This window comes from Larimichthys crocea, chromosome VIII, assembly GCF_000972845.2.
Source record: "Larimichthys crocea isolate SSNF chromosome VIII, L_crocea_2.0, whole genome shotgun sequence".
Taxonomy (NCBI): Eukaryota; Metazoa; Chordata; class Actinopteri; family Sciaenidae; genus Larimichthys; species Larimichthys crocea.
Window position 1 is genome coordinate 10167954 of NC_040018.1, and position 23908 is coordinate 10191861.

General features: G+C 39.6%; 1 protein-coding gene across 2 annotated transcripts in view; it reads right to left on the reverse strand.

Moving 5' to 3' along the window:
• The window catches only part of LOC104923028 (ephrin type-A receptor 6), a 58068-nt gene extending 42133 nt beyond the window's left edge, over positions 1 to 15935 (reverse strand). Inside the window, exons 1-2 of one of the 2 annotated variants that reach the window (XM_019279327.2) lie at positions 15299 to 15935; positions 5999 to 6063 (exon numbers count right to left, since the gene is read on the reverse strand). In XM_019279327.2, the coding sequence (XP_019134872.2) occupies positions 5999 to 6063; positions 15299 to 15377 (144 nt within the window). In that variant the 5' untranslated portion in view covers positions 15378 to 15935. The remainder of the gene's footprint in view (positions 1 to 5998; positions 6064 to 15298) is intronic. The other variant, XM_019279328.2, reaches the window with a different exon arrangement.
• Positions 15936 to 23908: the final 7973 nt, after the last annotated feature.

Below are 23908 nucleotides of genomic sequence, written 5' to 3' on the forward strand. Positions count from 1 at the left end.
CACACTTTAGCCTTCTTCGTGACATTTAGAAGCAGTTTCAAATCCCTGTCATTGAGCAAAGACGTGCAGGCATATAAAATGTGGTGAGTTTCTAACTTTACTTGTTGTGATTTATTATGTGTGTGTGTTCATATGTGTGTTTGTGTGTACTGTGGGTCCTGGCAGCTTAAGGTATGCACTCAGCTCTTGAGAAGAATCTTTGACAGCCACTGAGCTTAGTCAGTGGAACGCTGAAAGTTGTTTATTGTTGAAAAGAGGTTTAGACTGAACTTTTGCCTTGCCATATTCCACATCAGTAATGCATAAAGATCAGTGAGGTGACATGGCTTCAAAACATTTTTACAGCCAACATTCAATTAAGTGCTTAAATGATTTAGCACCATCATTAAATATTTCTTGATGACAATTTCTGGAACTAGAGCTAGGCGAGACAGCACGACTAGAGCTTAAGAGCTGTTTGTAGAGTTGGCTGTAGTATGTACTATTGCGTCACACAGCCAGCCCACTCATGGTTCATGTATATTATTAAAGTAAGTTCACTGCCAGTGATGACAAAGGTAGAACTGTGAGAAGTGAGCAAGTAAAATGGAGCAAAAGAGGCAAATAAAATACACAAAAAAAATCAGTCACCACTTGGTAGGTGTACAATGACAGTCCACTGTTGGTAAGGGTCGCGTGTATGTGTGTGTGTGTGTGTGTGTGTGTGTGTGTGTGTGTGTGTTGTCTGTCTGTATTGTGACTACTGGCAGCTTAAGGTATGCACTCAGCTCCTGACAGGAATCTTTGACAGCCGCTGAGCTTAGTCAGTGGAACGTTGTTCTGAAAGTTGTTTATCGTTGAAAAGAGGTTTAGGCTGAGCTTTTGCCTCACAGATAAAAAGATCATCTTCCAATGGTTATGGCTGCATAAAGACCAGACTTACTAACATGAGCAGAACCTCTCCTTTCAATACAGTGAGGCAATATGGCTTCAATCGATGTCTCCATTTTTAGAACCAACATTCAATTAAGTGCTTAATTATTTCATTTAGCACCATTATTAAATGTTTCTTGATTATTTATTTCTGCAAGTAGAGCTAGGCAAGAAAGCACGACTAGAAATTTAGACCTGTTTGTACAGTTGGCTGTAGTACAGTATGTACTATTGCCACACACAGCCAGCTAGTTGCCTTTCTTCGCCCACTCATGGTTCATGTATATTATTAAGGTAACTTCACTGCCAGTGATCACAAAGGTAGAACTGTGAGAAGCGGACAAGGAAAATGGAGCAAAAGAGGTGCTGTTTATAGCAATAATTTAATGCTAATTTAGCACTTAAGGAAAATAATCCTATTGCCATTGTTGTTTTGTTTGTTTTATTGTGTTTTATTTCATTGTAAAGGACTTTGTAACTGTGTGTTGAAAGGTGCTATCTGAATCAAGTTTATTGTTCTTATTATTATCACAGCTTTTGTATTTGGTTACAACCTATGAACTACAATATCACTTAGAAATAAATCCTACTCACATACTGACATCGGGCCAATGCTTGTTCAGTGTCTCAGTTTCACAGACTATGTGACACACTCAGCATTTTTCATCATTGTGAGTGGGTGTGATTTTGGGTCTCGGTGTCTAAACTCCACAAAAACTGTTGACTAAGTGTGTAAAGATGGGAACCCCTCAGCTTGACAATGCTACATGCCTCATGGTCAAAAGAGTGGAGTAAGCTGGACTTTTAGTACTATATAAAACTACATTAATTATAGTGCATAAACATGAAGAAGAGGTCTGTGCATTTGTCACTGTGATAATTTCCAAAAGCAAAAATACTTTGATGACAATATACAGCTACATATCAAACTGAAATTTGTAACAATGTTGTTTCCATGGCCAGATGTTTATTCATAGGACATAGGACATGCACAGGATGTCCCATGCATTACCAGTTTAAACCTATGGCTGTGTTTGAGCCTCCAGAACTCCAGGCTGTGGCTGACCTTATGGGTCTGGAGTCCATGGAGGTTCAAGGATAATTGATTCAGGGAAGCTGAAGCTAGCTTAAACAGTGTACTCAAACCTTGTACACTGTCTACCACCTTAGAAAATATTAGCCTAATGAATTACCACCATTATGGGAGATTTTAATACAGTAGCACAGCTTGACCTTACCCATCTACAGAAAGTTGATGTAGAAGGAAAGTTTACTCCCAATTAATCATAATTATTCTTAAAAAAAAACATTATTTACTCATTTATTTATTATCTTTCCAAGACATTTTAGTTCAAAACGAATCAGTGATTTATGTGCGCTGCATGCATGAATGTGAAATAAATATTACAGAAAACGTATTTTAAGTCATCTTTATAATTTATTTGAAATGTTGCAGTATTTTAATTTGAGTAAGGAGATATTTAGAGTGAGGTTGTATACCACCAGAGAACCAGAGAGAGAAGTGGAAAAGAGCGGGTAGCCAGTGTTCTGCCTTTTATTCTTAGCATGGCAGCTACTCCCACAGTTGGGGTCAACGATAGAGGTCGAAGTCTCGGCTATTTCAGCACAGTTAAGTAATGTGGTTTAAATTCCAAGGAGAAACATCAAGCCAGTTTTGAGCAGTGTTTATTTTTATTTATTTATTTGTTTATACAATATGTGTATTGTTGGAAAAATCACCTGTTTAATACACCAAGAAAAATCTGTGTGTACAGTAAGAAAAAAAAGTAATGTTGAGTTTCCCTTTAAGGGTTGAAGGAGTATCAATGTTTCATGTCAGTAGGTGTGAAAAAGACATTAGGCCATTAGGAAATCACACACACACACACACACACACACACACACACACACGCATGCACACGCACGCACACCGCCTACACTCCACACAGATACTGTTGTATTAACAGCAATTGTGGAGGCACTCAACCTGGCTAAGAGGTGTGTGGTTTTGATTAAAACAAGACAATTTGTCACTGTCAGACTAAAGGGAAGAGAGAGAGAAAGGTGTTATAAAAATATCATTAAATCTGTGTAGTTGTGATGAATTATTGATTTGATGGGAATCTGGGTGGTGGCGTTTTGTTTTTGTTCAACCAATTAATGGTGTTGTTCTCCCCATAGCAAAAAAAAAAAGATGAATAAAAAAAAAGAAAACTGTTTAAGCTGTGTACAAGAGAGAAGAAGCTGTTTCAATATTGGTATTTGGCCCTGAAAATATCTCAGTATTTTGTTTCTATTTATTGGTTTTTCTCCAAAGGATTTATTACACTTTTAATAATAATAGCCTGAAAGCACAAACAGTCCCCATACCACCTCATGTCCATAATTAGACACAGCATCACGGAAATTTTTTTGTTGTGGTTGATGGTTATTCAGTCCCAGCTGAATTACGTATTTGTAAGAATGAAAATCTACAGCATTTCCCCCTCAGGCTTAGCCTTATAACAGTTATATGCTACAATTAAATTAGTTTAATCTCTAGATATTTTAAAGGTTTGATCAAATCTGTATTCATTGCACATTAACACTGTCCTATGTGATCTATTAAAAACGTGAGTGGGGACAACTAGACATGATTGTTTTGGATTTCTTCTCCCTTTTATAGTTCAGCAATGGATTTCTATATTATATATTACCTATGGCTTTTCATGTTTTTTCGCATGATTTGTGGCCAACATTGTCTTTCCTCAACACTGGAAAGGAGATGGTAAAGCAAAGGGGTTTAAATCAGCAACTACACTGCTAGAAGCCCTTAAACCCTAACCATTGGCCTAATACGAAATTAATGGAAACGAATAGTCCTTGATTAACCTGGTTATTTACATGCCTGACCACATGATCGGGATGTTTCTGATCACTGTCTGTGTAAGCAACTCCTCGACATCAGCTTGGTATCTGGACTGACTGAGGCTGATATATTATATATAATATATGACATTATCAGATTCTTAATACTGATGCAATAATATGTAAGCAGTATTTTACTGTGGTAACAGTTGAGATGGAGTGAGTATATCATAGATACGGACAGGTCAGATCAAGCTGAGATGTTCTCATTATTGGGGCAGAAAAGAACAAAAAACTGTCACAAAAATCTGTGTTCATTTTTTACACTATAATCTTTGCTTGTTTGTCATATAATAGATACTTTTAGCCTCAAATTTGGTCCTCAAATTGTTATTCAAATAAAAAAATTCAGAGAGGTTTAAAGGGAAGATATCTCTTTGGCGGAGATGCAAACAATTCGACAAGAAGATCCATATAGACACTGCTTTGTGTTTACGAGCCAAACCAATAATTTTATCTTAACAGTGTTTCATGTTTTTATGTAAAATGTTCATCTGATAACTAGTAAGCAACTAGTAATTATATCTATTGCTGTTGTGAAGTAAAAAAAAAATTTTCCTCTGAAATATAGTAGAGTAGAGGTATAAAGTAACATTAAATTCAAATACAATATTAAAATGATGATGTATTTATATTTTACTTGAATACAGTTATTTAGTAAATGTACCTAGTTACTTTCCACCACTGGATTCACAGGTGTATTTCACCTCTGTGTACTGGAATTGTTATTTGTAGAGATACACTGGTGTGATGCTCTGTAGATCTGTATAACACGTAAAGTGTTATATTGTTAATTATCATGTTGTCAAGTCAAAGACGTGCATGCAGACAACCATCAGAAATCGTACTTTAGTAACCATGAAAGTAGGATCACATATTCTGGCTTCCAAAATAGTGACATATTCGGGTAACATGTTTATCAGCACAAACATGTTGCTTCCAGCGTCATTCTAAAAAAGCCACTTCCATAAGACAGCTCCGCTCCTATGCTTTAAAGCATGACATCGGTGCATTATATCCCCACACTTTCCCCACCAACTGTTTAACTTGACGTCCTCCAGACCTGTGCAAGGTCACTGAACATCAAAAGTCATCAGACCTAAGTTAAAACTGGGCTCGGTTTGGTTAGAAAGTAAGATATCAGAGCGCTTCTACAGCTGCACACCACCACCTGAAATTTATGTTGTCACTTGGCTGCTACTGATGCCACTGTTCATACAGCTCCATCTCAGAATCCACCTATAGGATCCCTTCACACTAGGGGGGTAAAGATAGTATCAGCACTCCCTGCTGTGCTCTGCTTGGTGCTTTCTTGCCATGGCAAGGTCAGACGCCAAACATCAATGCCATACGTAGTCTACATTCAGATAATAATGCTTTCTAGGTGAAACTGAACTATATTTCAATGTGAAGCAGGTACTACATGGTGATATGCAGCACTGAAATACTGTTGAAACAATTAAATGCAACTAACTGAAGGCTTATTTCTACCCCGTGGTACGGCTCAACCCCCATTTGATTCCATGTACTTTTGAAGAATTTGTTTTCCCCTGCAGACAGTACCTCATTGTCTTCATTTTATTTTCAGTGCGACACAGATGGTGGATGCAGGATGCCCTGATTAGAGTGACTCCTGATTTTATTGATGATTCTCTCTGACCGCCAAGATGAAGTTTTGGTTCAGTTCGCTTTGAATCTCGACTGAGGTGATACCAAAAAAAAAAAAACAGTTACTATCTATATCTTTTGCCAATAGAAAAGACAAAAAAAAATGGTTCCAAGTGAGTCTAGCCGAGCCATACCATGAAGTGGAAATGAGGCAGAATAGACACTGGATGACACATCGGTCTGACTACTGTCAGGTTGGCATGTAAAATATGTCACCTGCTACTGCTGCTGTATTATTTTTGAGAGCCAAGGTCCTGGCTGTCTGTGTCTGACAAGCACAAGAAAAACCTTGAGGACTCTGGCTCACTGGTTCAGTTTTTGAAAGAAATTGTTGTAGGTCAGGTTTAGGTCAGAGCTGTACTCTACTAAATGATCAAAACCGCTATATCAAAATGTTTGAATTCATTTTTGGTGTACTTTATTGAATTTACTCACTTGTTTGGCTGATTATAATGAATGAAAGCAAGATGCTTCACAGTGAATATTTATATCTGAAAGAAACGTCACTCACCCCATTGACGGGATAGGTCTTCCAGTCCAGTTCTCCTAGCACTGTCGTAGTGTCCAACAGAACCACTAGAAAGGGAGAAGAGGTGAAAAAGAAACTCATGTAAAATGGAGTGCAAAAGTTGGACGAGTGAAAGAACGACAGTACAAGCACAAAGAGTGACAGGAGAGAGCAGAAAGGGGAAGAGAGAGAGGGTGCATGAGAGGTTGAGCAGTGAATTTGAAAAGAAGAGAAATGGAGGTGACAAAATAGGAAGAGAGCAGACAATAGTTATCAAGCTGTCAACGAGGAGCTGACAGAGCTGTAAAGCCCTTATCAGATTCAGCCACCTATGAAATAACAGCTCTTAGGAAAGTCCAGGACAACAGCAACACTAACACAGATCCACCCTCCGTCTAGGTGAAGTCTGGAAGATTAGTACTCTCCTTCTCAAAGGTCGGGAGTTTTCTGAGCTACATGACATCAAAGATGAACCAGCGGTGAATAAAGAGGAAAGATGGAAGGACCATTCAAACTTTCAATGCGTAACTAAACAAAACATGACTTCATTAACACAGTCAGCATGCCAACCTTTATGAATGCCAGCCCATTCAGTACCAATATCACATTGTTTGAACATGGAGGTTTACTTAGATATTTTCCAAGCTGGACCTCATTTTCTCATCTTTTTGTGTCAAAGTGAATTTCAGGCAATTGCTCACCATCAAAGTACATCTATACAAAGTGCTTGTTTTTCCACCGAGGGGGCTCTGTCTGTTATTATAAGTGACAACACAACTGTAGCACGCAATGAAACGCTTTATGTTCCTCATGGTTAATCCACTGTGTGTCTTTCCAAGTCTCACTCAAGTAGAAGCTCATTCTGAAATCTTGGGACAGGATCAACCGGCTGCTGCAAGGCTGCAAAGCTCAGGAGACTAGTGGTGGTGCTCCTGTGGGTGCTGTGATCCTGTGCTGTGATCCTATGCCCACAGAGGAGATTTCACAGACCGATTCAAGCGAAAGGTTCATAAAATGTTACATTTCCCTGTAAAGTTCTTTCCATATTGATGTCAGACACTGATAGTCACGATCTGAGCTAGTCAGTTGCAAAATCAAGCACTTTTAATGGACATATTTTGATGGTGTGCAATTGCACACTTATGTTGTAACCTATTTCGCAGCTGCAGACTGCAGTGCTTCTACTCAGTACTGGACTGTATTCTTGTTGTCCCCATTTGTCACTTTAACACACTGAAAAAGTGCCTAAGTTACTCTTTAACTGAATTTCTCTCTTGAGCCAACAGCTATCATTTTACCAGTAATTACACCCTTACTGGAAGATTCCACATCTCTCAATTTACGTCCACTACCACTTATCAGTGCCAAGGCAGGAAGTAGTGTGCAACTATACTGTATGTAGTGAGGATATTAGGGAGATTGGAGTCTGCACAGGGTGTTTCGATTGGTTATAACATTTATCATGAATCATTTCCACAATTTGAAAAAACGTGGAGCACTCGCACAACGGCAACTATAGCAAGTTTGGATGCCACAGTGTCACAAGACAGAGGGCACAGGTCATTGTGTCTCTGGTCATCCCATCTCCATTAAGGATGCACCGATCCGATATTTGTATCGGTATCGGTACCGATATTGAAGAATTTTCTAGATCGGGTATCTGTGACAATGTTATGTTTACCAATACCCGACCCGTGCCCGAACTTTATTGTCATGGATGGGCAACCGCTGTCGGAGACAAGGGATTTCGGCTGCTAATTAGCCACCTGGAGCCACGGTATGATATGGTAAGCCGAAAATATTTGTCCGAGACGGCTCTACCTGAACTGCATGGTAAAGTGTCCAAACACATATTGGAGAGGATATATGACGTCAAAGCTCGGAGTTTCACGACAGATATCTGGAGCTCTGACGTGTCCCCCGTGTCACTTTTGAGTTTAACAGCACACTGGCTGGATGAGAGTTTCGTGCCACACAGTGCAATGTTAAGTGCAAAAAACTTCAGTGGGTCACACATCACGGCTGTGGCTCACAGGCAGAGCGGGTCGTCCACTAATCAGATGATCGGCGGTTCGATCCCCGGCTCCTGCGGTCTGCATGTCGAAGTGTCCTTGGGCAAGACACTGAACCCCAAATTGCTCCCAAAGACTGTGCCATCGGTGTGTGAATTTGTATGAATGCTTAGATCCGCAAACTGATGAGCAGTTGGCACCTTGCATGGCAGCCAATGCCATCAGTGTATGAATGTGTGTGAATGAGATATGTAGTGTAGAGCGCTTTGAGTGGTCGGAAGACTAGAAAGGCGCTATATAAGTACAGTCCATTTACCATTTACATCAGTGACGCGATTGCAGCTACCCTAAAAGAAATGCTTGATAAGTGGCAAATTCCTTTGTCTACCAAGCTAGTGAAGCTATTGTTTTCTCAATTTCAGTTCCTTTATTATTTTATTACTTATTTTGTTTTACATTGTATTTTGAATCCCTAATTGCACGGACTGAACCAGTCACACAATATTTTTATGATTAAGATTGTTTTACAATTATTAAATACATAAGTAATTCAATACATTTATATCTGTTTATTTGTTTTTTTAAAAATAGGAAAGAAATGTTTAAGTCTAGTCTTATGATCCCCCCCAATAAAATTTACAGTTTGTTACCATAATTCCACAACGTTTTTCTGTATCGGTATCGGATCGGCCGATACTAAACCTCAGATATCGATATCGGTATCGGTATCGGAGGTGAAAAAAGCGGATCGGTGCATCCCATCTCCACAGTGGCATGTCTATCGAAAAGTAATAAAGGTTTGAATGATACCGATCCCTCATTTGGTCTAACTAGTAGTTGTGGGCAACTCTTTCACACAGCTACAACATCAAAAGTAACGTTTTAATTTTTTCATGCAGAGCAGCAACTCAGTTTCAGCCTTGAGCACATAAAGAGTAAGAACTTCAGCTTTATCTGGAACAATGCTGCTATGTAGAACAACGTATGGATTCGTAAACAAATGATGCACATGGTGATCTTGGCCTCATTATTTTGTGCAATATAAAATCAGAGTGGGATAAATTAATACCCCGAAAGCAAACAAGTAAACACATGTTGAAAATCTGTACAGTTTCCTGTGTGATGTACAAAGCATAGACTGACAAATGGACAGATGATGACGGACACTCACACTCACTTCAACCATACTTATGTTTTGTATAATATCAGCTCAGCAATGTCTGACCCTTCAGACTTGGAGCATTGCTAATTTCATCCTGTGTAGTGTACATTAGTGGAAAATAACTGACATGATGCTCCAACAAAGTCACGTTTGATTTTTTTCTCACTTTCGCAAGTTGTGAACGACAGGACATCGCTGATGGCATTTTTGGGTGAGCATGTTAACAACTGTCTGTGTGCGTCCATGACCACAATGTGTACCTTCAAGTGTAGCAGTCTCAAGCTGTCTGCTCTCTGCTCACGGCTCAGGCATGAAAAGAGTCATTATCTGGCCCTTGCTAAGCCCCCTGAGCCAATTTGATATGATGAATGTGCAATTTCCTTTGTCTCCACACAGCCAGTTAATTACAATCTCTATCAATAAAGTGTGTCCCACTTCAGTGGTTGACATTATAGACCAAAGAGTCACATCCTCAGACAACCTGCCACTCCAGTGAACGGTGGACTTTGCCAAATCTGGACTAATTTAATGGAGTTGCCGCTGTTTTGAGAACAAGTTAGATAACCGGAGAAGATACACTTTGGCGAGACTAAATGAACCGCTTCAGCATTTACACAGACTTCATTTAGCCTTGATCCCCTGCTGGTAATTAAGGGCTGAATTATAATAAGATGGACTTGCCTCTATTCAAAAGGAGAGAGACATAGAGAGAGGGAGGCAGAGAGGCTGTGAGTCAGACCAGGAGAGACAGAGAGATATTGATTTTTCACTAAATTAGAAAAACAATCTTTCATAATCATGAGCAATGTTCCATACCTGTGTTTGACAGCGGCAAAACTTTTTCCACCAACCCCCTTCACCGTCTCTGTCTTACACACACACACACACAAATATACGTACACAATAATGTAGTCATAAAATAATTAAATTCCCGCTACTACCTTTGGAGCCAGGAAATAATAGATGACCCAAGACCACGGTGCTGAATTTGATACACAGATTTTCTCACTCAAAGAACACACACACACACACACACACACACACTGGCGAGAATTTATCAGGAGGCCAAATCACATTACTCTTGTCTGGGTATTGTGTCTGGAAGCATAATAATCTGCAAATGTCCTTTCTAAGTTTTCCTGACCACAGGGAAATGAAATGATCTCATTCTAGAAAATAAGTTGGCCACAGTCTAAATAGCAGTAAATTGTCACAGTTTCTCTTGTGATATGTCATTGCACCAATATTGCAAGGTGAGGTACTATGTGAATGAACAAGTTTTTAACACCGAATCCCCAAACTTCAGTTCAACAATAGTAGCTTTTAGGATCGAGCCTCCCCTCACCAGAAGCACTGTTGTCAGTTCAGTTGACTATCTGCTTAAAGGAAGGCCTAGCTTTTTACCAAACTGAACAACTTTGCAAAATTAAGCTTAAGTGGCATCTAACACTGATTACAATGTCCTGAACGTGATGGGATTGCTAACTGCAGAAAAGGGTAACACACTGCATCATCAGGGACTAGAACCCTTTGACCCAAATTGACTGAAATGATTGGGATCAGCAAAACGATGAGCGGCTTCTACTTTACATTCTCCTGCAGTGTGGAGGCGAAAGCTGTAACTTTCCTCCTCTCCAGACATGTTGTGGGTGTGTGTGCGTTCACAGGGTTCAGACTGCAGGTGCTATGTTCTAAACTGTTTCATCTTAAAGGTTCCCCGTGGAGTTTTTGACCTCTAGCAGCTTTGTGGAACAGTTTTTCTATGAGGAGGTCCTGCTTTTGTTCTCTTATTCATGGGCACGTGGAAAATATTTTTAAATCAGCATTGCATATGTTTTTTACGGAGGAAAGAAATACATTAAATACATCCCTTGGACCTTGAGGATACAAACAATCTGCTTCAGTGAGAAACAATAAATGAAAATGTCACTTTTGTTTATTTACAAGAAAAGAGGGAAACTTTAATTGACTGAATAATGCAGTAAATGCACTGCATATTTTGAGCGATGGTTTAAGAAATGTCTTGCCATCTTAAATAAATAGTAAATAGGAAAAAAGGGTTATTGACTGATTCAGTGCTTTCAGTACCCATACTGTAAAACCACAACGTCAAGTTTTACATTTCTGTTTGTGTTCTAATTAAACAAAAGATATAATGTAAAGACATGGTAGATGAATCTGAACTTTATAGAAACCCAGGCTAAGGTTAATATAAGGTTTCTGCTTTTTTTTTATTAATTTTTTTTAGCTAAGCTATGCGAAGCTAATCATCTCATGGCTCCAGTTTAAAATTTAGCATACAGACCTAAAAGTGGTAACAATTTTCATTCCTAACTCAAGTGTCAAACTGTTCCTGTAAGGATAGGTGGATACCATGATACAGTTTGATGTGATGGAGAAATGCCTTTCTTATTTGACCTTTGTACTGTTCATCAGAGGGACAGCACATGTTAGAGGTTTTGGAGATAAAGTCAGAGAGGCCAGACTGAGATGGTTCAGACATGTCCAGAGGAGAGATAGTGAATATATTGGTAGAAGGATGCTGAGTTTTGAACTGCCAGACAGGAGGCCTAGAGGAAGACCAAAGATGAGGTTAATGGATGCAGTGGAAGAGGACATGAAGGTAGTTGGTGTGAGAGAAGAGGATGCAGAAGACAGGGTTAGATGGAGGCAACTGATTCGCTGTGGCGACCCCTGAAGGTAAAAAGCCGAAAGGAGAAGAAGATTTGACCTTTGTATTGTCTGGGCTAAATTAGAAACAAGGCAGAGCGACAACACCGTATTATACATCCATGGGAAGGCCAGAGCTGTTGCTAGCCGACACACAGCCTTGGCCTCAGCAGTCCAGGGGGATCTCTGGGAAGACACGTCAGGGGCAGAGCTGAAGCTTGAGGAAAAAACACCCAGAGACACGTCGGATTGTACTCTGATCTGGAGTCATGGGAGGGAGGAGAGCTCAGAGTTTATTTTTTTTTACTTTTGAGATTAAAAAAATGGATTTATGTTCACTCTCGCTTCTCAACCTGTCTGCATCAGCGGAGGTGAGACATCTCCTGTCTAATGTAGCTGTCTGGGGGCAACCAGAGCTCTATGATACAACTTCATATTTATATAGAGACTGAACTAAAAGGAGAAAGGTTAAGCGAGGAAGTTGTACTACTTGTTAAACATTTAGTGGTTTAGTACTTGTGGTCATATTGCAGCCACTTTGCATTACTATATTACACATAGCTCCTTTAAGTCAGAGGAGAGTGGTCGATATTAAGACATTAAATAGACAACATAACTTAAGTTTACCATTGTTTTTGACATATACCAAATGACCTCTATGTTCACTGCAAAGCAATTAAATGACCAATAAATACCCTGTTATATAAAGACTCCATCTCATCACTCACACTCTCACTTTCTCTTACTCTGAGAGGACATACACAAGTGATTCATTCATTAGAAAACGCACTCAGATAAATTGCTCCTGGCGCACGCACATTAGCTTGTTTTCACTGTATTTTAAATTCCTCACGTTGTCGTTTTTTTTTTCAAGTTCCCCCTGTGTGCATCCCCCTTCCCTTCAAGCCTGTCACCACCGCAGGCAGAGAGGCATCCTGTGGGGAAAGCTGAGCACACACACACACACACACACACACACACACACACAGACAAAGACACAGAAAAATGAAGTGAAGGAGACTTTGACATTTGGCTGGTAAAGGGGCTCCTGTCATCTTTGAAAATGTGTATCCTAAACATTAAACATTCAAGGAAGAATGTTAAACTGACCTCTGTAAATATGCAAAGTGGAAGATGTCAAGAACCAATTACAATATGGCAACCATTTACCCTGCTGACTGATGAGTACAGCTGAGGGGAGATAACATCATTTCCTGTGTTTCACAAAATGTCCAGATGACTGGAAATTCATTTTGCGGGAAACTATTCGGATGCATTTAGTATCAGCCAATCGCCCAACACAATGAAATTCACATGTACGGGAGGTGTGAGGAATCGTCTTGAGACTGTATTGACTAAGATCTGTTATATTTTCATCTGTGAATGTGTGAACTCACCACAGAAGACAGAGAGGCAGAAATAGGCAAGTCAGAAGCGTCAGTATAGCTGACAGAGTATGCCAGAGGCTGACATTCACTGTAACACTTTGTGGTCCCTATAGCTGCGGCAATGTTTTTGTGCATTTTGGAGGTGAAGTATAATGTCTCCTCCGTAATTTGGCTGATGGAGCTCTTGTCCGTGGGCCTAACAGCGTATAGAACCTAGGTATGGATTTTTAATGTTTAATATTGTAAACTGTATTTCAGTTCATTGTACAATTAATAAAAAAATAATCTATTTTTCAGATGAATTGGCCTGAAAATTGTAAAAGGTCCATTGCCGTTTAGTCTTTTAAAGGTCCAGTGTGTAAGATATATGGGTTGTAATAAGAATAAGCAATACAAAAAGATTGTTAGAATGAGCCTTTTATATCTGCAGAGGTCAACATGGCAGTTCAACATGCCAGCCATGTTTCTACTGTAGCCCAGAACAAATCATACAGTGGATCTAGATAGGGCGTGTTTTCACTAGTTTCATGGCCTCAGTAGTTTCTCCTTTCAGACTAGTTACAGGAGGGGGCAAGTAGGTCTAGCAGTGGATCCACACCAGGTCCAGAGACGTCAAGAAACGCCTACTACATGACACACCCTCGAAACAGCCAGTTTGATTAGGTGTAGGCACAAAAACTTGAAGAAGAAATGTATTAATCCAGGACCTTAGTTCACCATGTGTCTCATCTGTTAAAGTGGTTATGTTGTGTAGTCTGAGAGGCAACCCTTCTTAAAGCCAAACGGTATTTAGTTGAAGATCTGAATGTGTTTAAAATGTAATTTTTTGTAAAATTCACAGCAAAGTTAGTATAATGTCAGATGGAGTGGGTTGAAAGTCTTTCAAGGATATATGCTATACAGTGTGAGGGATTGAGAGAACAAATAGATACCATGACCAAGACTGACATCTCTTGGTTCAGGCAACAAATTGACATTTTTTCATGAATTCTGAGACTGTAGAGATAAAAAATATGTTTAATATTCTTTGATATATTCAGCATTAGTGTTGTATCTTAAGCCAGTATACTGCTGAAGTCACTAAAATGTGATTATCACTGTTAGAGACAGAGACGGACATCTCCTTGGCTCAACCAGCAAATTGACAATTGTGTAGGCTTTTTATAGCTGACATGTCTTTGTGATTTGTATTTATAAAATCCAAAGCCAAATTCATTTATTTTTCTAACAGACTAGATGTAAAAAGTGTATCTGAAACATCTAATGTGTGTGATATAGCTACAAGGTATACAGAAGGACGACAAATGCATCTACTGAAACCAAGACTGATATCTCTTGGTCCAGCCAACACATTGAAATCTTGAGGCAGTACATCCAAGTCTGTCTTTTTTTTATTATTATTATTAATTTAGAGCCTGAATAATATATTTCAAAATAGACTAATGGGGGGAACGAGTAATTGAAGCTCATTGCTGCTATATTTACCCTTTCAAAGATGTGTTTTATAAGCAGTGACTAGGACAACAGATAAAATGGACATCTCTTCAGCTGACAAACTGACATATTTACATGCATTTTGAGACTAAAAATGCATCTATGTGTGTTTTTCTGCATATATATAAGGTGTATGTACTGTGCTCTCGTGTTAAAACCAAGAGACTGACATTCATTGATTAAGTCAGCAAATTGATATTGGAGGAAAATATCAAAACACCTGAGGTAAAACATATTAGGCACCCTGATTTAATTATATGATTGAAACTATCCTGATATATAAAAGAGTCTGCTCACTTCTCATCATGGCACCCATGTAGGATAAGTGAAGGCAAATGTTTTATTTAGTGCTTAATATGTAAATAGGTTACATTGTTCCTGGTTGCAGACAGTAAATGAGGCTGTAAGACATGAAGTTGTCTTTGTGTTTTTGCGCTTGAGCTTTCAGGTGTGTGCAATGGGAGGAGAGCAGAGAATCAGTTTTGTTTGGAAAAGACATTAAAATGGTCAAATGTGATGCATCCACCCAGGTCTATGCTCAGATGCAGTGTCTCTCTTTCTCTCTCCCTACACTCACCTCGGTTTGTGGTTCCCGGGTCCGACAGGATACTTTCAAGCAGGAACAAAAACACACAGTATTTCCCACCGAAGCACATCGTTGAGTCAGACACAAAGTGCGCTCTGAACTAAAACGCTGCACAGACTCCTGAACAGATCCCCCAAATGAAAAGGTAAGGAGGATTCATGAAATCGTCCCGGTATCCAGACTCAGAAGGTGACTCTCGCCTCCACAGGAGTTGTTTATTTCTTATTTATTTATTTATTTGTTAATTTTCAGTCAAGCATCCCGAATCTCTCCATGTGAGCACACAGACGGTAAAAACGTCCAGCCATTGCGCACAAAAAATACATTTAAAAAAACGACTTGAGCTGGAGCAAGTTGAGAAATGAGTAAATGCTGGAGCAGTTGTCTGGAAATCTCAAAATTGTGCAAAACGTGCAGACTATCCCAAAAGTGTCCAAAAGCGAAACTTCCCCGGTGTGTGTTTGCAATAAAATCAATCTGTTTGTATTTTAATGTCGTTATCCTAAAATGAGAGAGAAGCAAAGGGGAAGGAAAAAGCTAAATCCCGGACTTCCCGCTTCACTTTGAGCCAGTGCATCCCTCACTGTGTCTCTGTATCACTGCGTGCATCTCTCTCTCTCTCTCTCTCTCTCTCTCTCTCTCTCTCTCTATCCTCTCTGGATAGGAGGGATGCTCTGGCGCAGGAAGAGGAGCCGATATTTATACCACAACCAGATATCCAGGAGAAGTCCACGCACCAAATCTAACTTGGTCTATTTTTGGGGGGTGATATTTCACCTCATTTCTCACTTTACATCATGTAAAACACGCGGGTCAGTCTTTTTTTTTTTTTTTTTCCATCAGACGTTATTGATTCTGGGGACGGAGGGGGATGCTGGGGAGATGGAAGGAAATATGAGGCCATTATTAAACTCGTGTATCACTTCTGTGCTATGATGTAGGTTATACCTGCATTGGATTATGTTGTAGGAATAGTAATGTGTCTGGGGCAGTTTCTATTTATGGTGGCAGGGGAGGAAGACAAGCAGACAAACAGATAAGTTGATATAGGGCATGGTGGGTTGAAGGTGCACACACACACACACACACACACACCCACACACACACACATGCAACATCATTTACATCTTGTTGGCCGCCATAGATGGATGCAACACAATCAGTGATTCATTAACATTATTCAGACTCTCATATCACTTTTATATCTGTGGTTATGTTTGCAAACAGCCGGTGTTTTGGTTATCCAGAGGATCAAATAATGAATGTATTGTATGCACATGAAGTGATGCATATGATTGCATCAGCAGCAACAGCAGATTGTTTGAAGAAGAAGTCAAACAACAGAAAATTCAAATGCAAACATGCATAATGTCAAAAAAAAGAATGAACATGGAGGAACAGGATTACAATTTTAATCTTTTAATGCGCCGTTCTTTTCCGTATTTCACATTTTATGTCAGATTATGGTCGATATGTCTCGGCATACAGACAAACAAGTTGTAAGTGAGCTCCTAGTTAAAGCACATCCTGACACAAAGAGGTTTCATCCCACCTGTCTGGACTGATGAGCTTTAATCTGTAACACAATAGTGAAGTGTGACTGTTGGTAGAAGTCCACTGGGACTCACTGTCAGGGAGGAGGTGTAATGACCCTCTGGCCTCCAGAGTCACCACTCAGCTGTTTGAGGATAAAGGTGCTGCTTATCAGTCAGTCACTGACTGTTTGAGTGACGGCTCCAGTAATTACTGGCTGCATTGATACTAGTATTGTAGCGTTTAGTCGGGACATGCAGATGCAGAATGTTAGCATGAGGTTTCTGACAGAAAATTCTACTTTGTGTGCGTCGTTTCTAGTCTTAAAAGTGAGTCAGACAAAGCGAGTCACTAAGAGACTGAAACTTGACTTCATTGCTTTCTTATATTGCAGCGCTTTAATGTTATTGTCATGGTGAACATCTTCCAAGAATCTAAATTGTCTTCAGGTTGCTAATTACTCCAAAATAGCAATAATCTTTTCCCAGAGAGAGCCCCAGTTGCAGAGCCTTTTCTTTAATTGCCCTCTTGGTTGTGTTCACAAAGTTACATTAACCCAGGTTGTAGATAATTCAGTAATTTTTGAGTAGACAGCAAATGTTAATTTTCAAATATGACCTCCTCCAGTTCAGTGTTCTCAAAACGGGCTTCTTTTCTTTGAAAGCTTACAAGCTGCAGTATGAAATATCTGGAAAACTTTTAGACAAATACAGACATAGAAGAATGTTGACATCTTTTCTCTCAATGCACCTAGCAGTACGGTATTTCAGCACCACGGACAGTGACACCAGTCTGCAGAATATATATTCTGTCTTGTTAGATTCAAAATAAAGTCTCTGTGTGTTCAGACAGTCATTTAACTTTTATTTCTCTACCCATATCTTTCCAGCCTTTTGTTACAAATGGATTTCAGAAGGGGTGAGGGGACTTGTTGCAGAAAGACGACAGTGGAAACTTCAGTGTAGTAATGTAAAGTTTGGAAGAGTTTGTTGTGCCGGGGCACATTCACCGTAACTTTGGACAAAAGTGGCAAATGAATAAATGTAAATGTAAACAGGTAGCTCTTGGCTGTTCTGTAGTGACTTTAGAACTTAATGGTGAGTAATGCATAATTTATTGAATTCTTGATTATGGGCCATGAAGGGAGATGGTTAATCTAAACAAAGGTCTGATGCACAGCAGCTGCGTCATGTGTCGACTACCCACCTGAATTAAGTTATCATGGATTCTACAAAACTATGAAAACAGTCTGAATACTTTTCATTACTTTTCCAGCCTTTGGCCTTCACTGTCTCTCAGTCAAAGTGTAAAATTATATCTGTTGTGTTGGAGAGAAAAACATGAAGGTGAGTATGAATGAATACAAAAATCGCTTTCTAAATTAAACATTGTTTGCATATCTTTTTTTATTGTATAATGTTATAAATCTTTGTAGTTTCATTCTACTGTTGTGTGCATCAATGCTTTTCCGTTGAAATAAACAAAGTTGTTTTATAAATGTAAATACAGCAATAACTAGAAACTAATTAATTAAAGTGAGTAAGAGTAGCTCAACTCTAGAATAGTTGAACTCTTTAATCAATCACAACATGACTCCCTAATTCCTCAAATATGTTAAAAGGTATTGTAGAGATAAACTATTTTTAAATGTTTATGTGGCAGCTATTAATACATTCTACTGCAAATTATACATTGCATCTTTGCCACAGAAAACACAGTTGGGGATAAAGACTAAGAGCTGTTGTCCTGGTACATAACACAATACCTGAGCAGTGCCAGATTGATTTTTCCCTTCCAATGGCAACAATCACTTTAAATCCACCCACCAGAACACCTCCAGTTTTTATGCATTTGAATGCATATGAATTGAAAAAATTACACATCTTGTGCTCCAGACACTGAAACAGACATGCAGCTTCCCCCATGTAATGATAACTTAAAGCTAATCATTTACAGAAATAACAGTGCACATTAACTATTATTAGGGGAGAAGTGGAAAAGTTATGCGACGAATGAAAAATTCTAGCTCAAGAGAGAAGTTGAAATCCTGCTAACCTTCATGCCTATCATATACTTGTCACTGATTGGCCAGTTGTATGGCCAATCAGTGACAAGTACTCATGAATGTCAGATTGTCAGTTTCAAAAAATTTAGAGTAATCATCGGCTACAACCCTCCACAACTCTGATATCATGAAGGTTTGTTCCACTCACTGACTTTTGCATTTGGGTTATTGAATCATTGCTTTGCATACTGATCCCTTAAGAGTCTGCCTAGTGGGCATGTGAGGCTGTGATCCTCATTTTAAAGAAAATGATGAGGATTGTGAAAGTTTGTGTTTGATTCTAAGTAGTTCTGGTGAAGTTCTATTACTTTGTTTGATTATTCAAGCGGTATGATTAATATATTATGACACCATCACATCTTCCAGTCCACCAAATTTCACTGCAATCCATCCTATAGATCCAGAGATATTCCTGTCTGAACCAAAAACCTACTGTAGAAAAAAATGGTGATTATTGTAGTCTTTAGGATACATCATCTGGGAACCATGAATGTCTATGCAAAACATAAAAAAAGATATCTGGACAAGGCGTCTGACTGACATTAGCAACACCAGCATGGCTATATTAAGCACCAAGTGGTCATGGCTCACTGTGATTTTAGAACAGCTAAGGGCCGTCATTAGGCACAACATGAAGCAGATCAGGGAACAAATCTGTTTGAAAAAGGTAGTGAGTAATGGACTGTTTTCACAGCAGACATTATGACTTGTCAAAGCCGGTAAACACAAGAATCAGTACTTAGCAGTGTATTTGCGGATTGCAACGCCCTCCACTCACCCTCCTATTCCAACCGTGAAACTACAGTGAATGTGAAAAATGATCTAGAGCCAGTGTTGGGTTTGTCTATTCTCAGCTAATGCAAAAACATGGAGGACACGATGGAAGATATATCTGTAGATATAAAAGGCTCATCCTTAGTTAGTTAATTTAAATAAAACTTTTAATAAAAGTACCGGTAATAACTCAGTTTCCACTAAGTGTCCCAGTAACAGTGACAGTGAACCAGCATCCAACATAGCAGGAAGTGGAATGCAGCCATTCCAAGTGAAAATGTCTGCTGTGCAGCCAGTACAGAGACAAACTGCTGCTCAAGTATAATTCATGTTAATTATGATGAACTCAAAATAAACTTTCCTCAGTTACAATATCGAGTGTCTGAAAAGAGAGAGAGAGAGAAAAAACGTCACATTAATAATGATCCTTTACATTCACAAAGTGAGCAGAGTGAGAGTGAATAGAGCAGCTCTACCACTGAGGAGTCTTTCAAGATACCGGGACAGAATGACCTGTGAAAGAATAAACCCTCATTAAGTTCTGGATAGGGATTATCACTCCTCAGCTGCAGACTGTCTGGGACCGTAAAGAGCTTTAGAGCATCATTTCCTGCAATCCATTTTACTTTTACACATCTCCTCTGCTGTAGGACACCACACATTGTGCTGCCTGATTATTCCTGATTTTGTCTGCCTGTCAGTTTACATCTTTATTTGTCCTACCCGTCCCTCCTCTCTCTCTCTCTCTCTCTCTCTCTCTCTCTCTCTCTTTCTGCTCCTTTTACTTCTTTCTCTCCTGTCAACTCTTCAACCTCCCTCCTTTTCTCCCTCCTCAGCCTTCAGCCTTGTTGTTCATTCTCTCTGCCTCCCTCAACACCTCCTCTGCTTTTTCGTCCCTCGTCTTCTCTTCCTCTCCACAAACAACCCATTCCTTTCCTTCAGATCTTTCTGCTGTAGCACCGAGCCACCTACCCACGCACTTTTTTCCCTTCCGTCCATCTTTTTCTGCTATGTGTGACCTCTCTTTCTCTTTCTCTTTCCCTCTCTCTCACACTCACTCTCTCGCTCTCTTTCCTCCACCCATCTCTCTCTCTCTGAATATTTCATGATTTGGTGGCACAGTGCTGAGGTGAGGAGCCTTCCTCTGTCTAGAGCTTGCGCAGCACAAATATTTACTCCCTGTGCTGAGCTTAGTCGAGTGTTAGGACTGACTAACAGTGTCTCTCTTTCTGTATGTGTGTGTGTGTGTGTGTGTGTGTGTGTGTGTTATAAGTAACAGTGATTACATGTGACATGGGCCCCAGAGGGGAAAGGAGGTCTTTGGTGTCTTTCTACATTGATGTTACTGCTTCATTGCACACTCTCTGAAGTCTTCTAGGATAGATAGATAGATAGATAGATAGATAGATAGATAGATAGATAGAAGTAGGACAGGAGGAAAAACAAAGGAAAAGGAGATGAAATGGAGAAAGTGTGGGAGACGGAGTGAGGAATCTCACGGTGCCTGTGCATTGACAAATGTCTGTTCTGTTTTGGCTGGCGAGAATGGAGCTCAATTGCAGGTCTGGAGGAACATCAAAACACAATTAAGGGCTGACATGGAACTGGTCATGCAGAAGAGTGAGGACAGGAGAATACGAAGCCGAGCTGGAGGATGAGGAGGAGGAAGGGGAGGAGGAGACCTGCATGGGTAAAGAGAGAGAAGGACAGGAAAGTGAGATATTTGGGAAACAAACAGAGAAACTCAGACACGTACTTGTGTTTTATTGGATGTGATTAGGGGAAAAGCGTGTATGTGTATGCAGAGGTTAGACTGAGTTTATTATGGACTGGTCCTGTTCATCACATGAATAATCATTTCTTGTGTACAGGAATTATAATGCATTTAGAGAGGCTAATTTAATTTTCAACTAAGTGATTCTGTAATTTACTATTCATGAACTTGTTTGAAGTCAGTGTGCAGACACGACCGTCAATTCCTTCCAGATTACGAGGAGTGGCACCACTCCAAAATGTAGAAAATTAGCTCTATGGTTCTCTACAAAGCAGACCAGATTTCAGTCCCTGTGTCTGCTGCTTGGTCACTCAGGCCAGACACAAATATCTCATCTTCTGTTGGATGGATTGCCATGAAATAGCCTCGACATCCATGATACCCAAAGGAAAACTACAGAGTTTGGCGGTCCACTGACTTCTCATCTAGCACAACTTGGATGTCAAAATTTCACTTTTATTCAATATTTGGATTTAAAGGATCAGTGTGTAGGATTTAGTGTCATCTAGCGGTGGCAATTGTCATTCCAAGCGTGAAAGAGAGACTATGGTAGCCACAAAATGTGCAAAAAAAAACCTCATTATCTACAGCCAGTTTGTCCATTCTGGGCTACTGTAGAAACAAATGGCAGACTCAATATAAAAGTCATTCTAAGGTAATAAAAACATAAGAATCGCACTGGAACTTTAACAAACAGCTGCAAAACATGACATTCCAATCAAGTGGTGGCTTGTATTTAGTGCTAATTAGCGAATGTTAGCATGGTAAGCCACAAAAATAACATGGTGTACATGGTAAACATTACAAACTGCTGGATTTAAGCATGATTGTTATCAAGACTGTTACAATAATCATTTAGATCAAAACACAGCTGTAAGCCTCACAGGCCAGCTCGCATGTCTGTCGACACTCGGTCTTGTTATTTACTGGTGGTCCTCATCCTGCTTATTTTCCATCATTAAAGTATGAAGTGGAGCTGGGAGGGGATGAACTTGGTGCACGGCAGATGTTTTTACTTGTCAAATCTGGAAAAACACAGGTGGACTTATTAACAGTAAGGACAGCTCAGCTCCATTAAGCGTCCCCAGTGTAACACTGACAGTGAACCGGCACACACACACACACACACACACACACACATACAACAGCGGGGCCTCCCACTTGGGGAAACGCATCTATCATTAATACACCTTTGAGTTTCCTGCTATAGCACGTCCGCATGTCCGCTGTGCAGCCAGTCCATTAGCTTTGCCTATCATGGACTGGTAGAAAGAAAATATGCCTACCAACATCTCTAGAGCTCGCTAATTAACACAGTGTGTGGTTTAATGTGTACACAGAGAGTAATGTGATATTTCACATGGTGTGACGCTAACCAGGCTCAGCCTTGTGAGTGTGAGGTTGCCAGTGTGGCCCCATTATTCCCGTACACAGACCAAAACCAAAACCTGTGCTCACCAATCCTCTCTGGCGCTACAGCAGGAGACTGTACAGAATTGCTGCGTCGACGGATAAACTCTGCTTCTTAAAGTGAACTATTATATCATTATAGTGGCAAATCTGTCACGGTGCCCATGGACTCCTTTACTATCTGAACATACTTTTTTTGTTTGTGTTTATTTTTTTTCCTTTTCTTCAATTCCAATGTATTTTATTTAGGTCTTCATTTTGATGAAAATCATCCACCACTTACGATTTTCCTTTAACATGCATTCCTTCGAGAATGCATTATAATTGACATGCTTGAAAAATCTGGATTTGAACTTTCAAGTAGCTGTATGTCAGAAACCGAGTATTTATCTACCTAAAGGCCTGACAGCTACAAAGCTGTGAAGTCAGCAAGAAGAATCCTAACTTCAACATTACAGTCCAGTGGACTAAGCCTACCTCTACTGTGACTATTAGCCACAACTTCATTACTGTTAAATGGAACAGTGAGCATTGAACGAGCTCAGAGCTGAAAGAAAATGGGCCATATGAAAATGAAGTCATGTGTATGTTAAGTTTAATATCCATTCTAGGCTTGCGCTGCCCTTTTTGCAAGCGTGTAGTCTTTGATTGATAAACTTTATTTTCCCTCAGGAAGAAGTTTCATTTTAGTCAAAAGGAAAAAGGTCACAATTAACATTTTGTTAATGTTTTTGGGATCCCTCGGGAGAAAAAAGCTAGAACCGTGAAAATAAATAAAGGGAGAGCGAATAGAGACACACTAAACACAACAGATAACATACATTAAAATCTCTTCTAACGCGCTGCAAAACAGGGCACTCAGTCATCATCATTATCACATTGTCAAGGAATAAATATCCCAAAGTTTCAGTGTAAACAAGGTGAGTCATGCTCTGAGTTTGACTTTACTCTTTCTAGGATATCGTATAAAACTGTTTATTGGGAATAGATGGCAGTCTGAATAATTAAAATCTAGATTATTAGTCAGAAGTCAAATAAATTAATC